General features: G+C 42.2%; 1 protein-coding gene across 5 annotated transcripts in view; it reads right to left on the minus strand.

Moving 5' to 3' along the window:
• LOC106610734 (phosphatidate phosphatase LPIN1) overlaps positions 1–18,060 on the minus strand; it is a 50,430-nt gene that overhangs the window by 12,580 nt on the left and 19,790 nt on the right. For 3 of the 5 annotated variants that reach the window (XM_014210257.2, XM_014210256.2, XM_014210260.2), the window contains exons 4-6: positions 3,204–3,517; positions 1,733–1,849; positions 1,472–1,570 (exon numbers count right to left, since the gene is read on the minus strand). In XM_014210257.2, coding sequence (XP_014065732.2) covers positions 1,472–1,570; positions 1,733–1,849; positions 3,204–3,517 — 530 coding nt within the window. The remainder of the gene's footprint in view (positions 1–1,471; positions 1,571–1,732; positions 1,850–3,203; positions 3,518–18,060) is intronic. The other 2 variants (XM_014210259.2, XM_014210258.2) reach the window with 1 other exon arrangement.

Genomic DNA, 18,060 nt, shown 5'->3' on the forward strand with positions numbered 1-18,060 from the left:
GGTCAAGTGCGCCCAGTAACTGGCAAAGTGGAAGCAATTGTTGTTTTTCCTGCTTCCACGACTCGCCGCTAGTTGCGCAGGTTCCTGGGGATGGTAGGTTACTATCGTACATTCTGTAAGAATTTCTCGACGGTAGTAGCTCCCCTTTCATCTCTGCTTAGTCCCAAGGTACCATTTGTGGTCCCAGGACTGTAACTATGCTTTTGAGTCCGCTAAAGCGCTACTTTGTAGTGCCCTCAGTGCTTTCCGCCCCCAACTTTGACAAACCTTTTAAGTTGGAGGTAGACGCTAGTATAGTGGGGGTGGGTGCGGTTCTCTTGGAGGAAGATGAAGATGGAGTGGATCGGCCCGTCAGTTTCTTCTCTCGTAAGTTCAACTCGTGTCAGTCAAGGTACTCCACCATTGAACAAGAGACGCTGGCTTTATTGCTAGCCTTACAGTTCTTGATCGCTGAGAGAGGAGGCTGATGGTTATATCATATGTTGGTTGTTGCTGAGCGTGAGACAGGCAGTTTTGGTATGTACTATGTTAGTTGTTGCTGGGAGAATCCTTGGTATGTTCTGTGTTAGTTTGTTGCTCAGATAGAGCTTATTTGATATCTGTGTTTCTCCGGGTTTTTTTTAAATGTGAAATAGTTTGTATTGTGTTTCATTGGTTCCCAGGGGGGAAGGGGAAGGCACCTAGGGAGTGCTTAGGCAAGAGGCCCACGGGCATACATAACCCGTAGTATTCACTGTCTATGCACACTAGGTAAGACCTGGGCGGACCACCGCCTGTATTTTGGTTAGTGCACCAGGTGGTGCTAGTTAGGTAAGTAGTGGGTAGGCGGGTAAGGTAGGAGAGGTGGGCTTTGATATTTACATTCTTTGCTTTGGTTCCGTCCAGGCCCTTTCCCCCCAAATTACCGTGTAACGGAATAAATTCCTTGTAAACGGTAATTCACTGCCTTTTGTCATCCTTACTCACACCTACAGTCCCACACCTCTTTCACACCACGGAGAGTTGAGTTGTAGCAGGGTGTTGCGTTCCCTCTTCCGAGAGGCGTGCGTAACAATGGACGTAAACAATACAGTACAAACCCACTGGGATTTTTTTATTTTTATTGAATCAATATTGTTTCCACGTCATTTCAACCAAACAATTATTTGTGATGTTGAATTAACGTGGAAAACTGATTGGATTTTCAAAAAGTCATCAACGTAAGACAATTTCGTATTGTTTTCACCTAACTTTTAACCTAAATCCAACGATACGATTTTTGGTTGATTTTACTTTAAATTTACATTAGTTAACAACTCAACCAAATGTAAATCAAAACTAAACGTTGAACTGTGCCCAGTGGGAAGTCTCCGCTGGTTTCTGTCCCATGGTTTTAGACAATATGTAGTTGGTCCGAAATGAAACGAAGGCTAACTTTTAAGACTTAATTAAGCTACACTGAAAAGTGAAATTGGATGGTGACGTGACTTACCTGACAGGAGAAGGGAAGACAGAAGTCTGCTGTGGACAGGAGATGGACAGACCACCACTAGGAGGGATAGACAGAGTAAGTGTCTGCTCTATTATAGCACTGGAAGGGGAGGGAAACAGACGTATAGAGAGAACAACTGTCAGCCATACGCAGTTATTTTAATCTACAAAGGCATACGACAAGATGAGTCGAACCAAACGGTGTGTTATTCTATTCTAGTCGTGTGTGTCTGTCTGTGTGTGTTGGGTCATATTTATGTACCTCTGTGAGCGTGCCCAGTCTGTGTCAGAGTGTGTGTATGTTGTGTTCGGGGTGTAGTTGTTGCTCAACACACTGGCCTTAGGGCCCTGCTCTCCATTGAGCTCCCGAGAAGAGGCCCTAAGACAGCGAGAGAGAGAGAGAGAAACGTTAGCGGCAACAACACACACACACACACACACACACACAGAGATATGATACACAATGTTTTCTCAGGCCTCTTTTGCTGAAGATGTAAAACATGTATGTTGGTCTGATGTGTATTAGGATGTGAATCCAGTTGCAGCACTGGAAGTATTTGTACAATTATTAATTCCAACAGTTTTTATGAGAAATATTAATATCCTAACCCTAATTCTAACCCTAAATGTAACCCTAAACCTAACCCCTAAACTGAAAATAGCCTTTTTCCTTGTTGGGACCAGCGAAATGTCCCAACTGTCTGAATTGTCCTTTTCTACTATCCTTGTGATTTCTGATCCCCACAAGGATAGTAAAACCCAAAACACACACACACACACACACACACACACACACACACACACACACACACACACACACACACACACACACACACACACACACACACACACACACACACACACACACACACACACAGACATCAGATGAATGAGAGAGAATCAGGAGGGACTGAGAGAGGCCCTGTTCACCACGGTCATTACTCTGCAGAGTCAGAGTGCATTGTGGGAAAAGAACGAGGCACTGGAGCGTCTCCAACACGTGGGACAGAGAGCTGGTACTCACAGAGCCTGAACACAAAAACGCAAACACAGAACACAGATAATTGGGTTCACAAAAGACAGACACTGGCCACTTCAGGCTTGTTTATCCAGTCTCAGTCAGCACCCAACCAGCATATGGACAGACTAACAGACTGAGTGACTGACTACTATGCCCACTGTTGCTTTATTACTCAGGGAGAGGGGCTGTTTGTGAAGTGATTATGTTGTGAAGTGATTTTGTGTGTATAGGTGTCTGTCTGTCTCAGACCTGCATGGAACGCCTGAGAACAGAGTCTACCTCTCTCTCTCTCTCTCTCTCTCTCTCTCTCTCTCTCTCTCTCTCTCTCTCTCTCTCTCTCTCTCTCTCTCTCTCTCTCTCTCTCTCTCTCTCTCTCTCTTGCACGCAAAAACACACACACACACACGCGCGCGTGCACGTTCCCACAAACCACATCTCAGAGGGATCATTCCTCTACCAAACACACACACATGCAGGATCACAGAAAGACCAAACTGAGAATACCTCAACAAGACAGTGTAATCTTCTCTCTCCTCCCCACACAACCACTTGGCTGCAGTCAGTAGCTGCAAACAGCTCCAAACAGCCCAAACGTGACCCTGTCTGTTTTCAAATGAGTGTCCTGAGAACTTCACAGGAAGTCACACGCACGCACACACAAACACGCACAGCCATGCAGTGTTGATGTAAATACTGTATTTGCTGTCATCACCTGCTACTGTTGTTGTCGTTCTCTCTCTCCTCATCAGTGCTCATGTCGATGGTGAACATGTCCTCATCCTCTGAGTACTCCCCACTCTCCTTCCGTCTCCCTCCTCCGCTTTCCCGTGCCTTCCTCCTCCTTTTCCTCCTCTTCTTCATCATCCCTCCTTCCCCTCCTCCTGTGGTCTGCTGGGAGCCCAGGGTCTGGACCTGGAGGGAGGTGGGGTCAGAGAGGCGAGACACACCCCTCCCCAGCTGAGCTTCCATTAGCTCCGCCCCCTGGGACACAATAGGTGATGTCGCCAGGTATGACGGAACCACTTCCTGTTGGGGACAGGAAACAGGAAGTGAGGTCATGATGAAACGTAAATGGATTGTTAAGTAACAATTAGCCATGGAAATGACAATCAGGAGAAATTAGAATTAAATAAATGTTTATATTTGATATTAAGAATAACATTCATCTTTTCACTCCCTCCTTCTAATCTTCAGGGTACACCAGGTGACTCGGCTCTCTGCAGTAGCGGTGCGTGGGTAAAATCAATGGGGAAGCCAGGGGAGAAAAACATATTACAACCTATGCGTTATGATCATTTAGTTGTTTGCTGCACTATAGACCCCTTTTCAGTACACGACATACTGACGTCACGCACATATGCGCGCGACTCTTGGCTGCGGTAAGAAAGTCATCGCTATCCGCGCCCATTTAACATAGCCTTTATGCTTTATTTACTTCTAAACATAAATCACTTTTTGGGATTCTCAGACACTTACAGTGAGGGAAAAAAGTATTTGATCCCCTGCTGATTTTGTACGTTTGCCCACTGACAAAGAAATGATCAGTCTATAATTTTAATGGTAGGTTTATTTGAACAGTGAGAGACAGAATAACAACACAAAAATCCTGAAAAACGCATGTCACAAATGTTATAAATTGATTGAACTTCCATCCTCTCAGACCAGGGGCACATTGTATGATTTTATGGTTGGATCAGAATCACCGTTCTAATCATTGGCAGGTACACCAAGTCCAAATAACCATCTCTGTCCATGGTTTATTTTGGCTAGCTAGCCACCGGAGGGCAAAGACAACGAGATGGAACAATTAAAATGTTTTCAGTCAATGACGTTTTACTTTTGACATGATGTGATTGGTGTGAAGCCGAATTCAAACTGGCTTCCCTTTACACTTTTTTTGGTGCACTAGGACCATTCACAGTTGAGCTCGCTCAGTTTAGCTCAACTCTGACGGGCTATTCTTTGAAAACAAATGTATCAAGGGATGCCAAATGCTCGCTGGCTTCCCTTGCATTCAATGCTATGGGCGTCAACAATGTCATACTATTTTTGACCAGATAGATGCGCTACACATAATGAGACCGAGGGGTGCTGTTTCACTCAGTCTGAAGCTTTCTCCTGTGAGATACATTCAGCCACTTGCAAACTGAAGGACACAGAGAGGCTTAATGAAACACAGAGAGGCTTAATAAATTATTTTACTTGTTTTTTTTTCTTTTTGTATTGGTTAAGTTTTGGGGGAAGCCTGACTTCCCTTGGCATCCATGAATACACACCACTGGCTCTCTGGCCAATTAGTGACATGAATCAGCCAATTAGTCAATCAGCTACAGATTAGCAGTAGTAGTAGGCCCTCTAGGCGTGTAGTTGAATAGTCCTGATCTGCAGTAAACTAGGTTGTAGCTGCAGCACTCTGTAGTACTGTGTATCATTAGAAGGTCTAGCCGTGAGAAGGATCTATGGGTTTGGGTTTAGGAACACATACAGATGGTAAAGATTTCCTCTGCTAAGGAAATACACTAGGAACACAGTGTGTGTCTACAATCTTGCATGTGTGTTTACACTTGCCATTTAAGACCCTAAGGCTACTACAATTAGCACCAAACTAACACTGCCCACAATGCATACTATCACACACACAAGGCCACGTGCGGTCCAACGCACATGTCCACAGAGAAGCTAACAGCAGACTACATTCATGGCTGTACGGACACAGACGTATTAGCAGCTAGCGCTCTGGGCACAGCATGTCAGGTTACGTCCATTCACTTAATACCCTGACCCTGAAACCTACATCACACTCAACTCATCCTACTGGAATACAATCCTGCCTCAACCCCACTAAATAGAATATATGAAATAAATACCATTATTTCAGCTAAAACTGTATCACGTCTCAAGCCTGTCCAATGTCCTATATTGGCTTATATAGCAACTTTCAACCTACTCATTATTTACGTTGATTTGATTGAGTTGAGTACATCCATCTAATCTAAACTATAGCACAACCCAAACAGGAACATGTCATTCCAACAACAACAAAAAATGGTTATTATTATTATAATAAATAAAAAAAATATTTAAAAAAAATTCACACCAAATTCAAACATACACATATGATCAGCAACTTACAGACCAGTGGAGGCTGTTGAGGGCAAGACAACTCATAATAATGGCTGGAATGGAGCGAATGGAATATTTGATAGCATTCCACAGATTTTTCTCCAGCCGTTACCAGGTGCCTGTTCTCCCAATAAAGGTGCCACCAACCTCCTGTGTTACAGACACACTCAAACAACGATTACATATTCACACCCCCATCCCTAGTGCCTGCGTTATTGTTTACCGCATGCCCTTAATTCTACCAATTTGTTTTTCTCGGTCGCCCATACTATTTCAATATTTAAAGATAAATCATTCAATTTTTCCATTTTGTTAATGAAGAAAGATTCATGATTTATTTCCACGTTTTTAGTATAGATTTTTTTCAAGATGAGTGATGAGAAGAGAATAGTCCAGCCCAATGGGTCTTATTACACCCACATTTTCCATGTCTTGAAATATGCAGACACACAGATTAAAAGTAAGTTTACATTGTAATACTTCTGACAGCCAACTTTCTAGCTCTGCCCATAGATTTTGGACTTTATAGCGTTCCCAGAAAACATGGATTATTGAGTCATTGTTAGTTTTACACTTAAGACATGACTCTACCGTTGTGCTGTAAAATGTGTGAATTTTGTCTCTTGTATAACAAATTCTATATATTAGTTTATACTGGATTAAGACACTCTAGACCCAAACTGTTACAGACCTATATCCATCCTGCCCTGCCTTTCCAAAGTCTTTGAAAGCCAAGTTAATAAACAGATCACTGACCATTTCGAATCCCACCGTACCTTCTCCGCTGTGCAACCCGGTTTCCGAGCTGGTCACGGGTGCACCTCAGCCATGCTCAAGGTACTAAACGATATCATAACCGCCATCGATAAAAAAACAGTACTGTGCAGCCGTATTCATCAACCTGGCCAAGGCTTTCGACTCTGTCAATCACCGTATTCTTATCGGCAGACTCAATAGCCTTGGTTTCTCAAATGACTGCCTCGCCTGGTTCACCAACTACTTCGCAGTTAGAGTTCAGTGTGTAAAATCGGAGGGCCTGTTGTCCGGACCTCTGGCAGTCTCTATGGGGGTGCCACAGGGTTCAATTCTCGGGCTGACTCTTTTCTCTGTATATATCAACGATGTCGCTCTTGCTGCGGGTGATTCCCTCATCCACCTCTACGCAGACGACACCATTCTGTATACATCTGGCCCTTCTTTGGACACTGTGTTAACTAACCTCCAAACGAGCTTCAATTCATTACAACACTCCTTCTGTGGCCTCCAACTGCTCTTAAACGCTAGTAAAACCAAATGCATACTTTTCAACCGATCGCTGCCTGCACCCGCCCGCCCGACTAGCATCCCTACTCTGGACGGTTCTGACCTAGAATATGTGGACAACTACAAATACCTAGGTATCTGGCTAGACTGTAAACTCTCCTTCCAGACTCATATCAAACATCTCCAATCCAAAATCAAATCTAGAATCGGCTTTCTATTTTGCAACAAAGCCTCCTTCACTCACGCCGCCAAACTTACCCTAGTAAAACTGACTAGGGTACAAAATAGCTTCCAATAATCTACTCAGCAAATTGGATGCAATCTATCACAGTGCCATCCGTTTTGTTACCAAAGCGCCTTATACCACCCACCACTGCGACCTGTATGGTCTAGTCGGCTGGCCCTCGCTACATATTCGTCGCCAGACCCACTGGCTCCAGGTCATCTATAAGTCTATGCTTGGTAAATCTTCGCCTTATCTCAGCTCACTGGTCACGATAACAACACCCACCCGTAGCACGCGCTCCAGCAGGTATATCTCACTGGTCATCCCCAAAGCTAACACCTCCTTTGGCCACCTTTCCTTCCAGTTCTCTGCTGCCAGTGACTGGAATGAATTGCAAAAATCGCTGAAGCTGGAGACTTACATTTCCCTCACTAACTTTAAACATCAGCTATCTGAGAAGCTAACCGATGGCTGCAGCTGTACATAGTCCATCTGTAAATAGCCCACCCAATCTACCTACCTCATCCCCATATTGTTTTTATTTACTTTGCTGCTCTTTTGCACACCAGTATCACTACTTACACACCATCATCTGCTCATCTATCACTCCAGTGTTAATCTGCTAAATTGTAATTACTTTGCTACTATGGCCTATGTATTGCCTTACCTCCTCACGCCATTTGCATTTGATATAGACTTTCTTTTTTTTCTATTGTGTTATTGACTGTACACTTGTTTATTCCATGTGTAACTCTGTGTTGTTGTTTATGTCGCACTGCTTTGCTTTATCTTGGCCAGGTCGCAGTTGTAAATGAGAACTTGTTCTCCACTAGCTTACCTGGTTAAATAAAAGTGAAATAAAAAAATAAAATAATACATTTTCGTTAATTGTAATTTTGTTAGTTATTCTCCAACTTTCCTTCCATATTGTGCCAACGTCAGTTCTTTTTAAGTCTTGGATCTAATAGTTTATCGTTTTTTCTAAGAGATTGTCAGTTGCATTTGCTTTCTGCAAGGTTTTGTAGATCTTCCCTATCATATGAACACTCTTTTCTGACTCAAATCAAATTATATATATAAAAAACAGTATAACAGTATATAACAAATTAGTCGATTCGGATATTTCAGTCACACCCGTTGCTGACAGGTGTATAAAATCGAGCACACAACCATGCAATCTCCATTGACAAACATAGTAGTAGAATGGTCTTACAGAAGAGCTCAGTGACTTTCAACATGGCACCGTCATAGGATGCCACCTTTCCAACAAGTCAGTTCGCCAAATTTCTGCCCTGCTAGAGCTGCCCCAGTCAAGTGCTGTTATTGTGAAGTGGAAACGTCTAGGAGAAAAAACGGCTCAGCTGCGAAGTGGTAGGCCACACAGAACAGGACCGCCGAGTGCTGAATTATCTGTCCTCGGTTGCAACACTCACTACTGAGTTCCAAACTGCCTCTTGAAGCCATGTCAGCACAAGAACAGTTAGTTGAGAGCTTCCTAAAATGGGTTTCCATGGCTGAGCAGCCGCACACAAATCTAAAATCACCATGCGCAATTCCAAGCCTCGCGGTGTAAAGCTCACCGCCATTGGACTTTGGAGTGATGAATCACGCTTCACCATCTGGCAGTCCGACGGACGAATTTGGGTTTGGCTGACAACTGCCTTTTTTTTGCAGTTTTATAATGCTATTATACACATTTTGTCATAAGGATAAAAGAAAATGCTGCAGTTTTAAAGCTTATTTCCTTAAATTCGACACTTTTTGCCATCGGGCAGGGATTTTTTTGTTTTGCTTTTTTATAGCTTATTCTCATGCTTTTGTTCACATTTTGCCATGAGGCCGAGAGACAATTGTGCAGTTTTAAAGCACATTTTTTGCAATTCTACATAACTTGTCACGAGGCGAAGAGAAAATTGTGCAGTTTTAAAGCTAATGTCCTGCAACTCTACACATTTTGCTATCATATGTGACCAACCACCTTGATTCAATCTTATGTTGCAAAATTTGAAATTGTGTTTTTTACATTGGATAAAAGTAGAGACTCAGAGCTACAAAATGGTATATCATACACTGCAGTTGAGGAACAATGAAAATTAATTCTGCTTTGAAAGTTGATAAACTTGTAACGCCACTTTTGAGAAAATGGTCTTTGAATATTTTGTTACACCTACTGGAGAGCTCTTCTTTGTCTACACCTACTCAGTATCGTTCACACCCTTTTAAGCCTTAGCCCCACCCATCTCTTTAAGGATTGAGATGTGAGGTCATGTGCTTGTCAGCGATTTCTAGGAGTGGTGGTAGGAGTCAGGCGCAGAGAGCAGAGGTAAGGAAAAATGTGTTTATTCCTTAATACAAAAAACGGTCGACGTCAACAACCGGCGTGAATAGCGAAGTGCCCAAATAACAACGGGTCCACATTACGCATATAAAACAACACAAGCAGATCGCCAGCACATCCAACAACAAAAACACTCTGACGAAAATAATCCCGCACAAACCGGGGCGGGCTAAACAGGCTTAAATAACCATAAATCAAGAGACACAAATAAGGAACAGGTGCAAACAATTAGACATACCAAACGAAAAGGAAAAAGCGATCAGCGGCGGCTAGTAGGCCGGCGACGACGACCGCCGAGCGCCGCCCGAGCAGGCAGGGGAGCCACCTTTGGTGGGATTCGTGACAGTGCTAAACAGTGTGAGTAAAGTAGTGTAGTAAACAACCAAAGACTTCAAGGCTAAAAGTGGTGAAAGCAATAGCCTACAATAAGGAAAAATTCCAGGTTAAAGTACACTTTATCTAGTCCTTGGCATATATACTAATCTGACTTTGGTGTAGGTCATGTTCTTCATATTCCCATCTCTGGTTAACGCACTATATCAAATAAAATCAAAGTGTATTTGTCACATGCACAGGATACAGAAGGTGTAAACGGTACAGTGAAATGGTTACTTGCATATTGTTGTTTTAATTTTTTTGTACAATTTTTTTTTTTGGGGGGGGGATTGATCAGCAGATAGATTGTGGATAGATTGTGGCTTCCATTAATGTAATTGTGCGCATCATTTCATTCCCCCATATATTGTTTTGTAAATATAAACTCAAAAGAAGAAAAGTTCCCTTTTCAGGACCCTGTCTTTCAAAGATAATTTGTAAAAATCCAAATAACTTCACAGATCTTCATTGTAAAGGGTTTAAACACTGTTTCCCATTAACAATAAATGAACATGCACCTGTGGAACGGTCGTTAAGACACTAACAGCTTACAGACGGTAGGCAATTAAGGTCACAGTTATGAAAACTTAAGACACTAAAGAGGCCTTTCTACTGACTCTGAAAAACACCAAAAGAAAGATGCCCAGGGTCCCTGCTCATCTGCGTGAACGTGCCTAATACCCTGACTACACTGCTCGCGTCGTGTGCGCGAGTGTTGCAAAATAAATTTAGAAATCTATGTTATTCAATTATTGCACCCACACTGCTCGCGCGTGTCAACGAGCTACAGCGTTGCCAAGGGCTAAAATAGAAGTCCTTTGTAACGCCCTGGCCATAGAGAGGGGTTTTTGTTCTTTATTTTGGTTAGGCCAGGGTGTTACATTGGGTGGGCGTTCTATGTTCCTTTTTCTATGTTTTTGTATTTCTTTGTTTTGGGCCGTGTGTGGCTCCCAATCAGGCACAGCTGAAGCTCGTTGTTGCTGATTGGGAGTCACACATAAGGAGCATGTTTTTCCTTTGGGTTTTGTGGGTAATTGTTTCTGTTAGTGTTTGCACCTGACAGGACTGTTTTGGCTGTCAGTTTTCTTGTTTTTTGTATAGTGTTCACGTTGTTCTATTAAAATTCTAATGATGAACACATCCTCTGCTGCACCTTGGTCTACTTCCACAGACAGCCGTGACATCCTTTCTATTTCTGACCTAGATCGCACTGCAAGTCTTGCCTCTCCCATCTCCTCATTGGTTTATAGAAGCATCTCCTCATTGGTTATACCCACGTGGGTGATTGAAAGACGAACTGTGTTGCCGGTTGTCGTGGTAATACTATGAAAGTTTAGATGCCAATCACAATATAAGTTCAAAGATGAAAAAGCCTGGAAGGAGAGATGACTAGAAACGATTCGATTTACCGTTTTATGTGTGGATTAATTGTTGGAGTAGAGGACCTTGTGCATTTCAGGTAAAATAACAACCTAATGTTTATACCCCAGGACAAATTACCTAGCAACAGCAAGCTCGCTAAAGAGGAGAAATTAGCTAACAAGTGCAAGCTAACTAGCTAAATTGCCATACATTTTTAATGCTTTTCGACCTGCCCCCAAATTAATGTCATTGGCTCAGAGTTTGTTTTGATATTTTAACCTGTGTGTCGTGATCGCGTTTGGTGTAGGGTGACAAAATACATTTATGCATGATGGCGGACGCGCGCAGCCGGTTTGGGTTCCGTGTTAGGCATGCTGCAAGGAGGCATGAGGACTGCAGATGTGGCCAGGGCAATAAATTGCAATGCCCGTACTGTGAGACGCCTAAGACAGCGATACAGGGAGACAGGACAGACAGCTGATCGTCCTCGCAGTGGCAGACCACGTGTAACAACACCTGCACAGGATCGGTACATCCGAACATCACAGCTGCGGGACAGGTACAGGATGGCAACAACAACTGCCCGAGTTACACCAGGAATGCACAATCCCTACATCAGTGCTCAGACTGTCCGCAATAGGCTGAGAGAAGCTGGACTGAGGGCTTGTAGGCCTGTTGTAAGGCAGGTCCTCACCAGACATCACCGGCAACAACGTCGCCTAAGGCCACAAACCCTCCGTCGCTGGACCAGACAGGACTGGCAATAAGTGCTCTTCACTGATGAGTCGTGGTTTTGTCTCACCAGGGGTGATGGTTGGATCTGCGTTTATCGTCGAAGGAATGAGCTTTACACCGAGGCCTGTACTCTGGAGCGGGATCGATTAGGAGATGGAAGGTCCGTCATGGTCTGGGGTGGTGTGTCGCAGCATCATCGGACTGAGCTTGTTGTCATTGCAGGCAATCTAAACGCTGTGCATTACAGGGAAGACATCCTCCTCCCTCATGTGGTACCCTTCCTGCAGGGTCATCCTGACATGACCCTCCACCATGACAATGCCACCAGCCATACCGCTCGTTCTGTGTGTGATTTCCTGCAAGACAGGAATGTCAGTGTTCTGCCATGGCCAGCAAAGAGCCCGGATCTTAATCCCAATGAGCACGTCTGGGACCTGTTGGATCAGAGGGTGAGGGCTAGGTCCATTCCCCCCAGAAATGTCTGGGAACTTGCAGGTGAGTTGGTGGAAGAGTGGGGTAACATCTCACAGCAAGAACTGGCAAATCTGGTGCAGTCCATGAGGAGGAGATGCACTGCAGTACTTAATGCAGCTGGTGGCCACACCAGACACTGACTGTTCCTTTTATTTTGACTGCCATTTGTTCAGGAACACGTTATTCAATTTCTGTTAGTCACATGTCTGTAGAACTTGTTCAGTTTATGTCTCAGTTGTTGAATCTTATGTTCAAACAAATATTTTCACATGTTAAGTTTGCTGAAAATAAACGCAGTTGACCGTGAGAGGACGTTTATTTTTTTGCTGAATTTATATAAAATATATATATACGCTACCATTCAAAAGTTTGGAGTCACTTAGAAATGTCCTTGTTTTTTTAAAGAAAAGCACATTTTTTTCTCCATTAAAATAACATCAAATTGATCAGAAATACAGTGTAGACATTGTTAATGTTGTAAATGACTACTGTAGCTAGAAACGGCAGAAGATTTTTTGTAGAATATCTACATAGGTGTACAGAGGCCCATTATCAGCAACCATCACTCCTGTGTTCCAATGGCACGTTGTGTTAGCTAATCCAAGTTTATCATTTTAAAAGGCTAATTGATCATTAGAAAACCCTTTTGAAATTATGTTAGCACAGCTGAAAAACTGTTGTTCTGATTAAAGAAGCAATAAAACTTCCTCTGTCCAGTGTCTGTGTTCTTTTGCCCATCTTAATCTTTTCTTTTTATTGGCCAGTCTAAGATATGGCTTTTTCTTTGCATCTCTGCCTAGAAGGCCAGCATCCCGGAGTCGCCTCTTCACTGTTGACGTTGAGACTGGTGTTTTGCGGGTACTATTTAATGAAGCTGCCAGTTGAGGACTTGTGAGGCATCTGTTTCTTAAACTAGACACTCTAATGTACTTGTCCTCTTGCTCAGTTGTGCACCGGGGCCTCCCACTCCTCTTTCTATTCTGGTTAGAGCCAGTTTGTGCTGTTCTGTGAAGGGAGTAGTACCCAGCGTTGTACGAGATCTTCAGTTTCTTGGCTTTTTCTTTTCTCTCTGATGCCCCAGATACTCAAATAGTCTAAAGAAGGCCAGATTTATTGCTTCTTTAATCAGAACAACAGTTTTCAGCTTTGCTAACATAATTGCAAAGGGGTTTTCTAATGATCAATTAGCCTTTTAAAACTATAAACTTGGATTAGCTAACACAACATGCCATTGGAACACAGGAGTGATGGTTGCTGATAATGGTCCTCTGTACACCTATGTAGATATTTCATTAAAAATCATCTGTTTCCAGCTACAATAGTAATTTACAACATTAACAATGTCTACACTGTATTTCTGAGTAATTTGATATTATTTTAATGGACAAAAAAGGTGCTTTTCTTTAAAAAACAAGGACATTTCTGAGTGACCCCAAACTTTTGAACGGTAGTGTATATATATTGAAATATATTTTCCATTATTATTTCCCCCTAACCCTACCCTAATTGGAGTAAGCTAATGGACAACTCTTAGGCTTCTACTTCCAGCTTATACATACTATATAGATTTTACAGACACAGTATATTTTACAATAGTTATTTTTTGTTTGATTTTAGTCCCATCCTTCAGCTCCACTCAAACCCTCCCATCTATCTCTGAACACCATCCAGTTTTGGATGTATCTATTTGCCATGTATTTTTCAACTATGCTGTGATTTTTTATATTATTTTTATATTATTAAACGATTGACTTTGACTTTTTAAATCACCCAGCAGTGCTATTTGCAGAGTTAGCTTGAGGTAAATGTTGCAATTCTTCAGCCGTTCCTGAACCTGCAACCAAAAACAAGCTACACATGGACAGTACCAAAACAAATGATCTAATGATTCTGTCTCTTCGCAGCAAAATCTGCACAGCTGGGATTGTTGAATCCCCCATATATATAACATTCTATTGGTTGCAAGAATTGTGTAATGCTGCAATTATTTGGTTGTAATAGCTGCATGTGTGACATAACTCCACCAGTCCTATTTATGATAAAATTTACAAAGAGTAAAAAATATTGTTTTTTTGATCAATTAGTATATTTGAGTTAAACATAATATTTGTTGTAATATGTGTTCTGTCTTTTCTGATGGATTAAACTGAAATTGCAACCCACATTTTTATAGCTTGTTTTAAAAAATAGCGATATTGTGGAGATTATTTCATTTTTAAATAACCAAAAGTGAGAGGTTGTAATCTGAATAATGGGAAAAAGGCCATTATGATTTGGATTACAACTCTTTAACTGCCTTGACTTACCTTTTGCCTGCCCCTTGTACTATAATAAACTCTGAGACCCGTACTATCTGCCTCTTGTGTCTGTATCTGGGTCTTAGCCTGAGCCTTGATACATTACTGAACATGGGGTGAGACATTCTTACTAATCTGCTAGAGAACCAGTTCAGATTTAAGTATAACTTTTGTATGACTGAAGCCTTTAGTGAGAGGTCTAATACTTTAATATTTAATCATTTCTGCCCTCCGAATTCATATTCATTATATAAATAGGCCCGTTTAATTTTGTCTGGCTTGTCGTTCCAAATAAAATGGAATATTTTTTGCTCATATAATTTAAAAAACAAGTTGCTAGGTGTAGGCAAGGCCATAAGTAAATAGGTAAACTGGGATATGACTAAAGAGTTCATCAGGGTGATTTTACCACAAATAGACAGGTATTTACATACTAGCAACAAGTGAAAGTGTCCAGGTAGAAATATTGTATATATATTTTATAATTATTAGATGATGCTTACCCAGACACACTTGTCTAAATTGATGGGTCATGTGAAAGAAATGCTATAACCCCCAGTCACATCTAGCTAACTGGATGGGTCACTATTGTCTAGACATGTACACATGTTCATGAAATACAATAGATGGCTGTAATCATCCCCAGACACAACTGGCTAACTTGATGGGTCATGTAATCATCTGGTGAAGTGGAGTCTTTTGTTTAGACATGTAGCTAGCTACCTAGCTAAACAGTTAACCACAATCCTAACCCATTCTACTAGCAATACAAAGCGGATCGTCGTAGATAGCCACCATGCATGAAATGCTGTAGTATGAATATGCAGGTAGCTAAAGCTAACCAACTAGGTTCAATGTTAGCTAGCTAGCTAACAGTAGGCTATAACTAGCATTTGCAAATGGCTTTCTGATATACAAATAATATTACTACACAGATCATACACGTAACGTTAGCTAGCGAGCCAGCAAGCTAATATTCAATAGCTAGCTACAAGTACGCTTTAACTTGCAATGAAAATGACTTTCTAAATAAAAAATGCATCATATCTGAAAATGTAGCTAGACTCTTACCCATATACAATGCCTTAGGAAAGTATTCAGACCCCTTCCCTTTTTCCACATTTTGTAACATTACAGCCTTATTCTAGAATGGTTTAAATTAAATGTTTTCCTCATCAATCTACACACAACACCCCATAATGACAAAGCGAAAACAGGTTTTTAGATATTTTAGCAAATGTATAAAAAATAAAAACAGAAATACCTTATTTACATAAGTATTCAGACCCTTTGCTATGAGACTCGAAATTGAACTCAGGTGCATCCTGTTTCCGTTGATCATCCTTGAGATGTTTCTACAACCTGTGGTAAATTCAGTTGATTGGACATGATTTGGAAAAGCACACACCTGTCTATATAAGGTCCACAGTTGACAGTGCATGTCAGAGCAAAAACCAAGCCATGAGGTCGAAGGAATTCTCTGTAGAGCTCTGAGACAGGATTGCGTCGAGGCACAGATCTGGGGAAGGATACCAAAACATTTCTGCAGCATTGAAGGTCCCCAAGAACACAGTGGCCTCAATCATTCTTAAATGGAAGAAGCCAAACTGAGCAATCGGGGGAGAAGGGCCTTGGTCAGGGAGGAGACCAAGAACTTAATGGTCACTCTGACAGAGCTCCAGAGTTCCTCTGCGGAGATTGGAGAACCTTCCAGAAGGACAACCATCTCTGCAGCACTCCACCAATCAGGCCTTTATGGTAGAGTGGCCAGGTGGAAGCCACTCCTCAGTAAAAGGCACATGACAGGAGTTTGCCAAAAGGCACCCAAAGGACCCTCAGACCATGACAAACAAGATTCTCTGGTCTAATGAAACCAAGATTGAACAATTCGGCCTGAATGCCAAGCGTCACGTCTGTAGCAAACCTGGCACCATCCCTACGGTGAAGCATGGTGGTTGCAGCATCATGCTGTGGGGATGTTTTTCAGCGGCAGGGATTGGGAGACTAGTCAGGATCGAGGGAAAGATGAATGGAGCAAAGTACAGAGAAATCCTTGATGAAAACCTGCTCCAGAGCGTTCAGGACCTCAGACTGGAGCAAAGGTTCACCTTCCAACAGGACAACGACCCTAAGCACACAGCCAAGACAACACAGGAGTGGCTTCAGGACAAGTCTCTGAATGTCCGTGAGTGGCCCAGGCAGAGCCAGACTTGAACCCGATCGAACATCTCTGGAGAGACCTGAAAATAGCTGGGCAGCAATGCTCCCCATCCAACCTGACAGAGCTTGAGAGGATCTGCAGAGAAGAATGGGAGAAACTCCCCAAATACAGGTGTGCAAAGCTTGTAGCGTCACACCCAAGAACACTCGAGATTGTAATCGCTGCCAAAGGTGATTCAACAAAGTACTGAGTAAAGTGTCTGAATACTTATGTAAATGTAATATTTCATTTTATTTTTATTTTTTTTTAAAAATTTTTTTTTATTGTCATTGAGTGTAGATTATTAAGAGACAAAGAAACGATTTAATCCATTTTAGAATAAGGCTGTAACGTAACAAAATGTGGAAAAAGTTAAGATTTCTGAATATTTTCTGAATGCACTTTACATAGATGAACGATTCACGGCAGACTGGAACCCCTTTAACTCAGTTTTGTTTGTACAGCTCGTTTGGCCAGCGTTGTGTCAAGGTTCACACTGACCGTGTACAGAAAGTAGTCCATCACAACATTTTCACACTGATCTTTGTCGATAGCCCTTGTTAAATTCAGGGCAGCAATGTTTTTGAGAGCAGTAGCAACACTTTTGCAGTTCTCCATGGCTAATATTCTATCTTGTAAAAAAAGCTGCGGTAGCAAGGATTATCTATACTGTACATACTGAGCAGCTCATCTTATAGACAGAAGCATGCTACATGGCAGACCAATCCAAACCCATCTCTCAGCATGTCCAGCCCATCCATTATATCAGCCAATCATGGCTAGCTGGAAGGTTCCTTGCTTTTTCAGTGGCTAAACCAAATAGGCTCATAAGTCAACAACTTTATTCGTATTTACAGCTGGCATACACATTTGTTATTAAGGCACATGAAAGTTCACATGTTCCAGAAGGCATTTCTGCCACACAAAAAAAACGCATTATGATAAAAAATTGTTTTACGTTAAAATGCCTCTCCTGTGAAGTAGTGACACATGCCTAGCTTCCTGAAACGGGTCACATATGCTATCTGCGGTAAATTTGAGTTGTGGGCCCCCCGAAGGTCGAGGGCCCTGGGGCACACGCCCTGCAGGCCCTTTCGGTAATCGGGCCCTGGAGAGAGGGGGGTAGGAGGGGTAGTTTAGAGCTTGGCTAGTGCCAGTGCAAATGGGTTCTTTGAC

This window comes from Salmo salar, chromosome ssa09, assembly GCF_905237065.1.
Source record: "Salmo salar chromosome ssa09, Ssal_v3.1, whole genome shotgun sequence".
Lineage (NCBI taxonomy): Eukaryota > Metazoa > Chordata > Actinopteri > Salmoniformes > Salmonidae > Salmo > Salmo salar.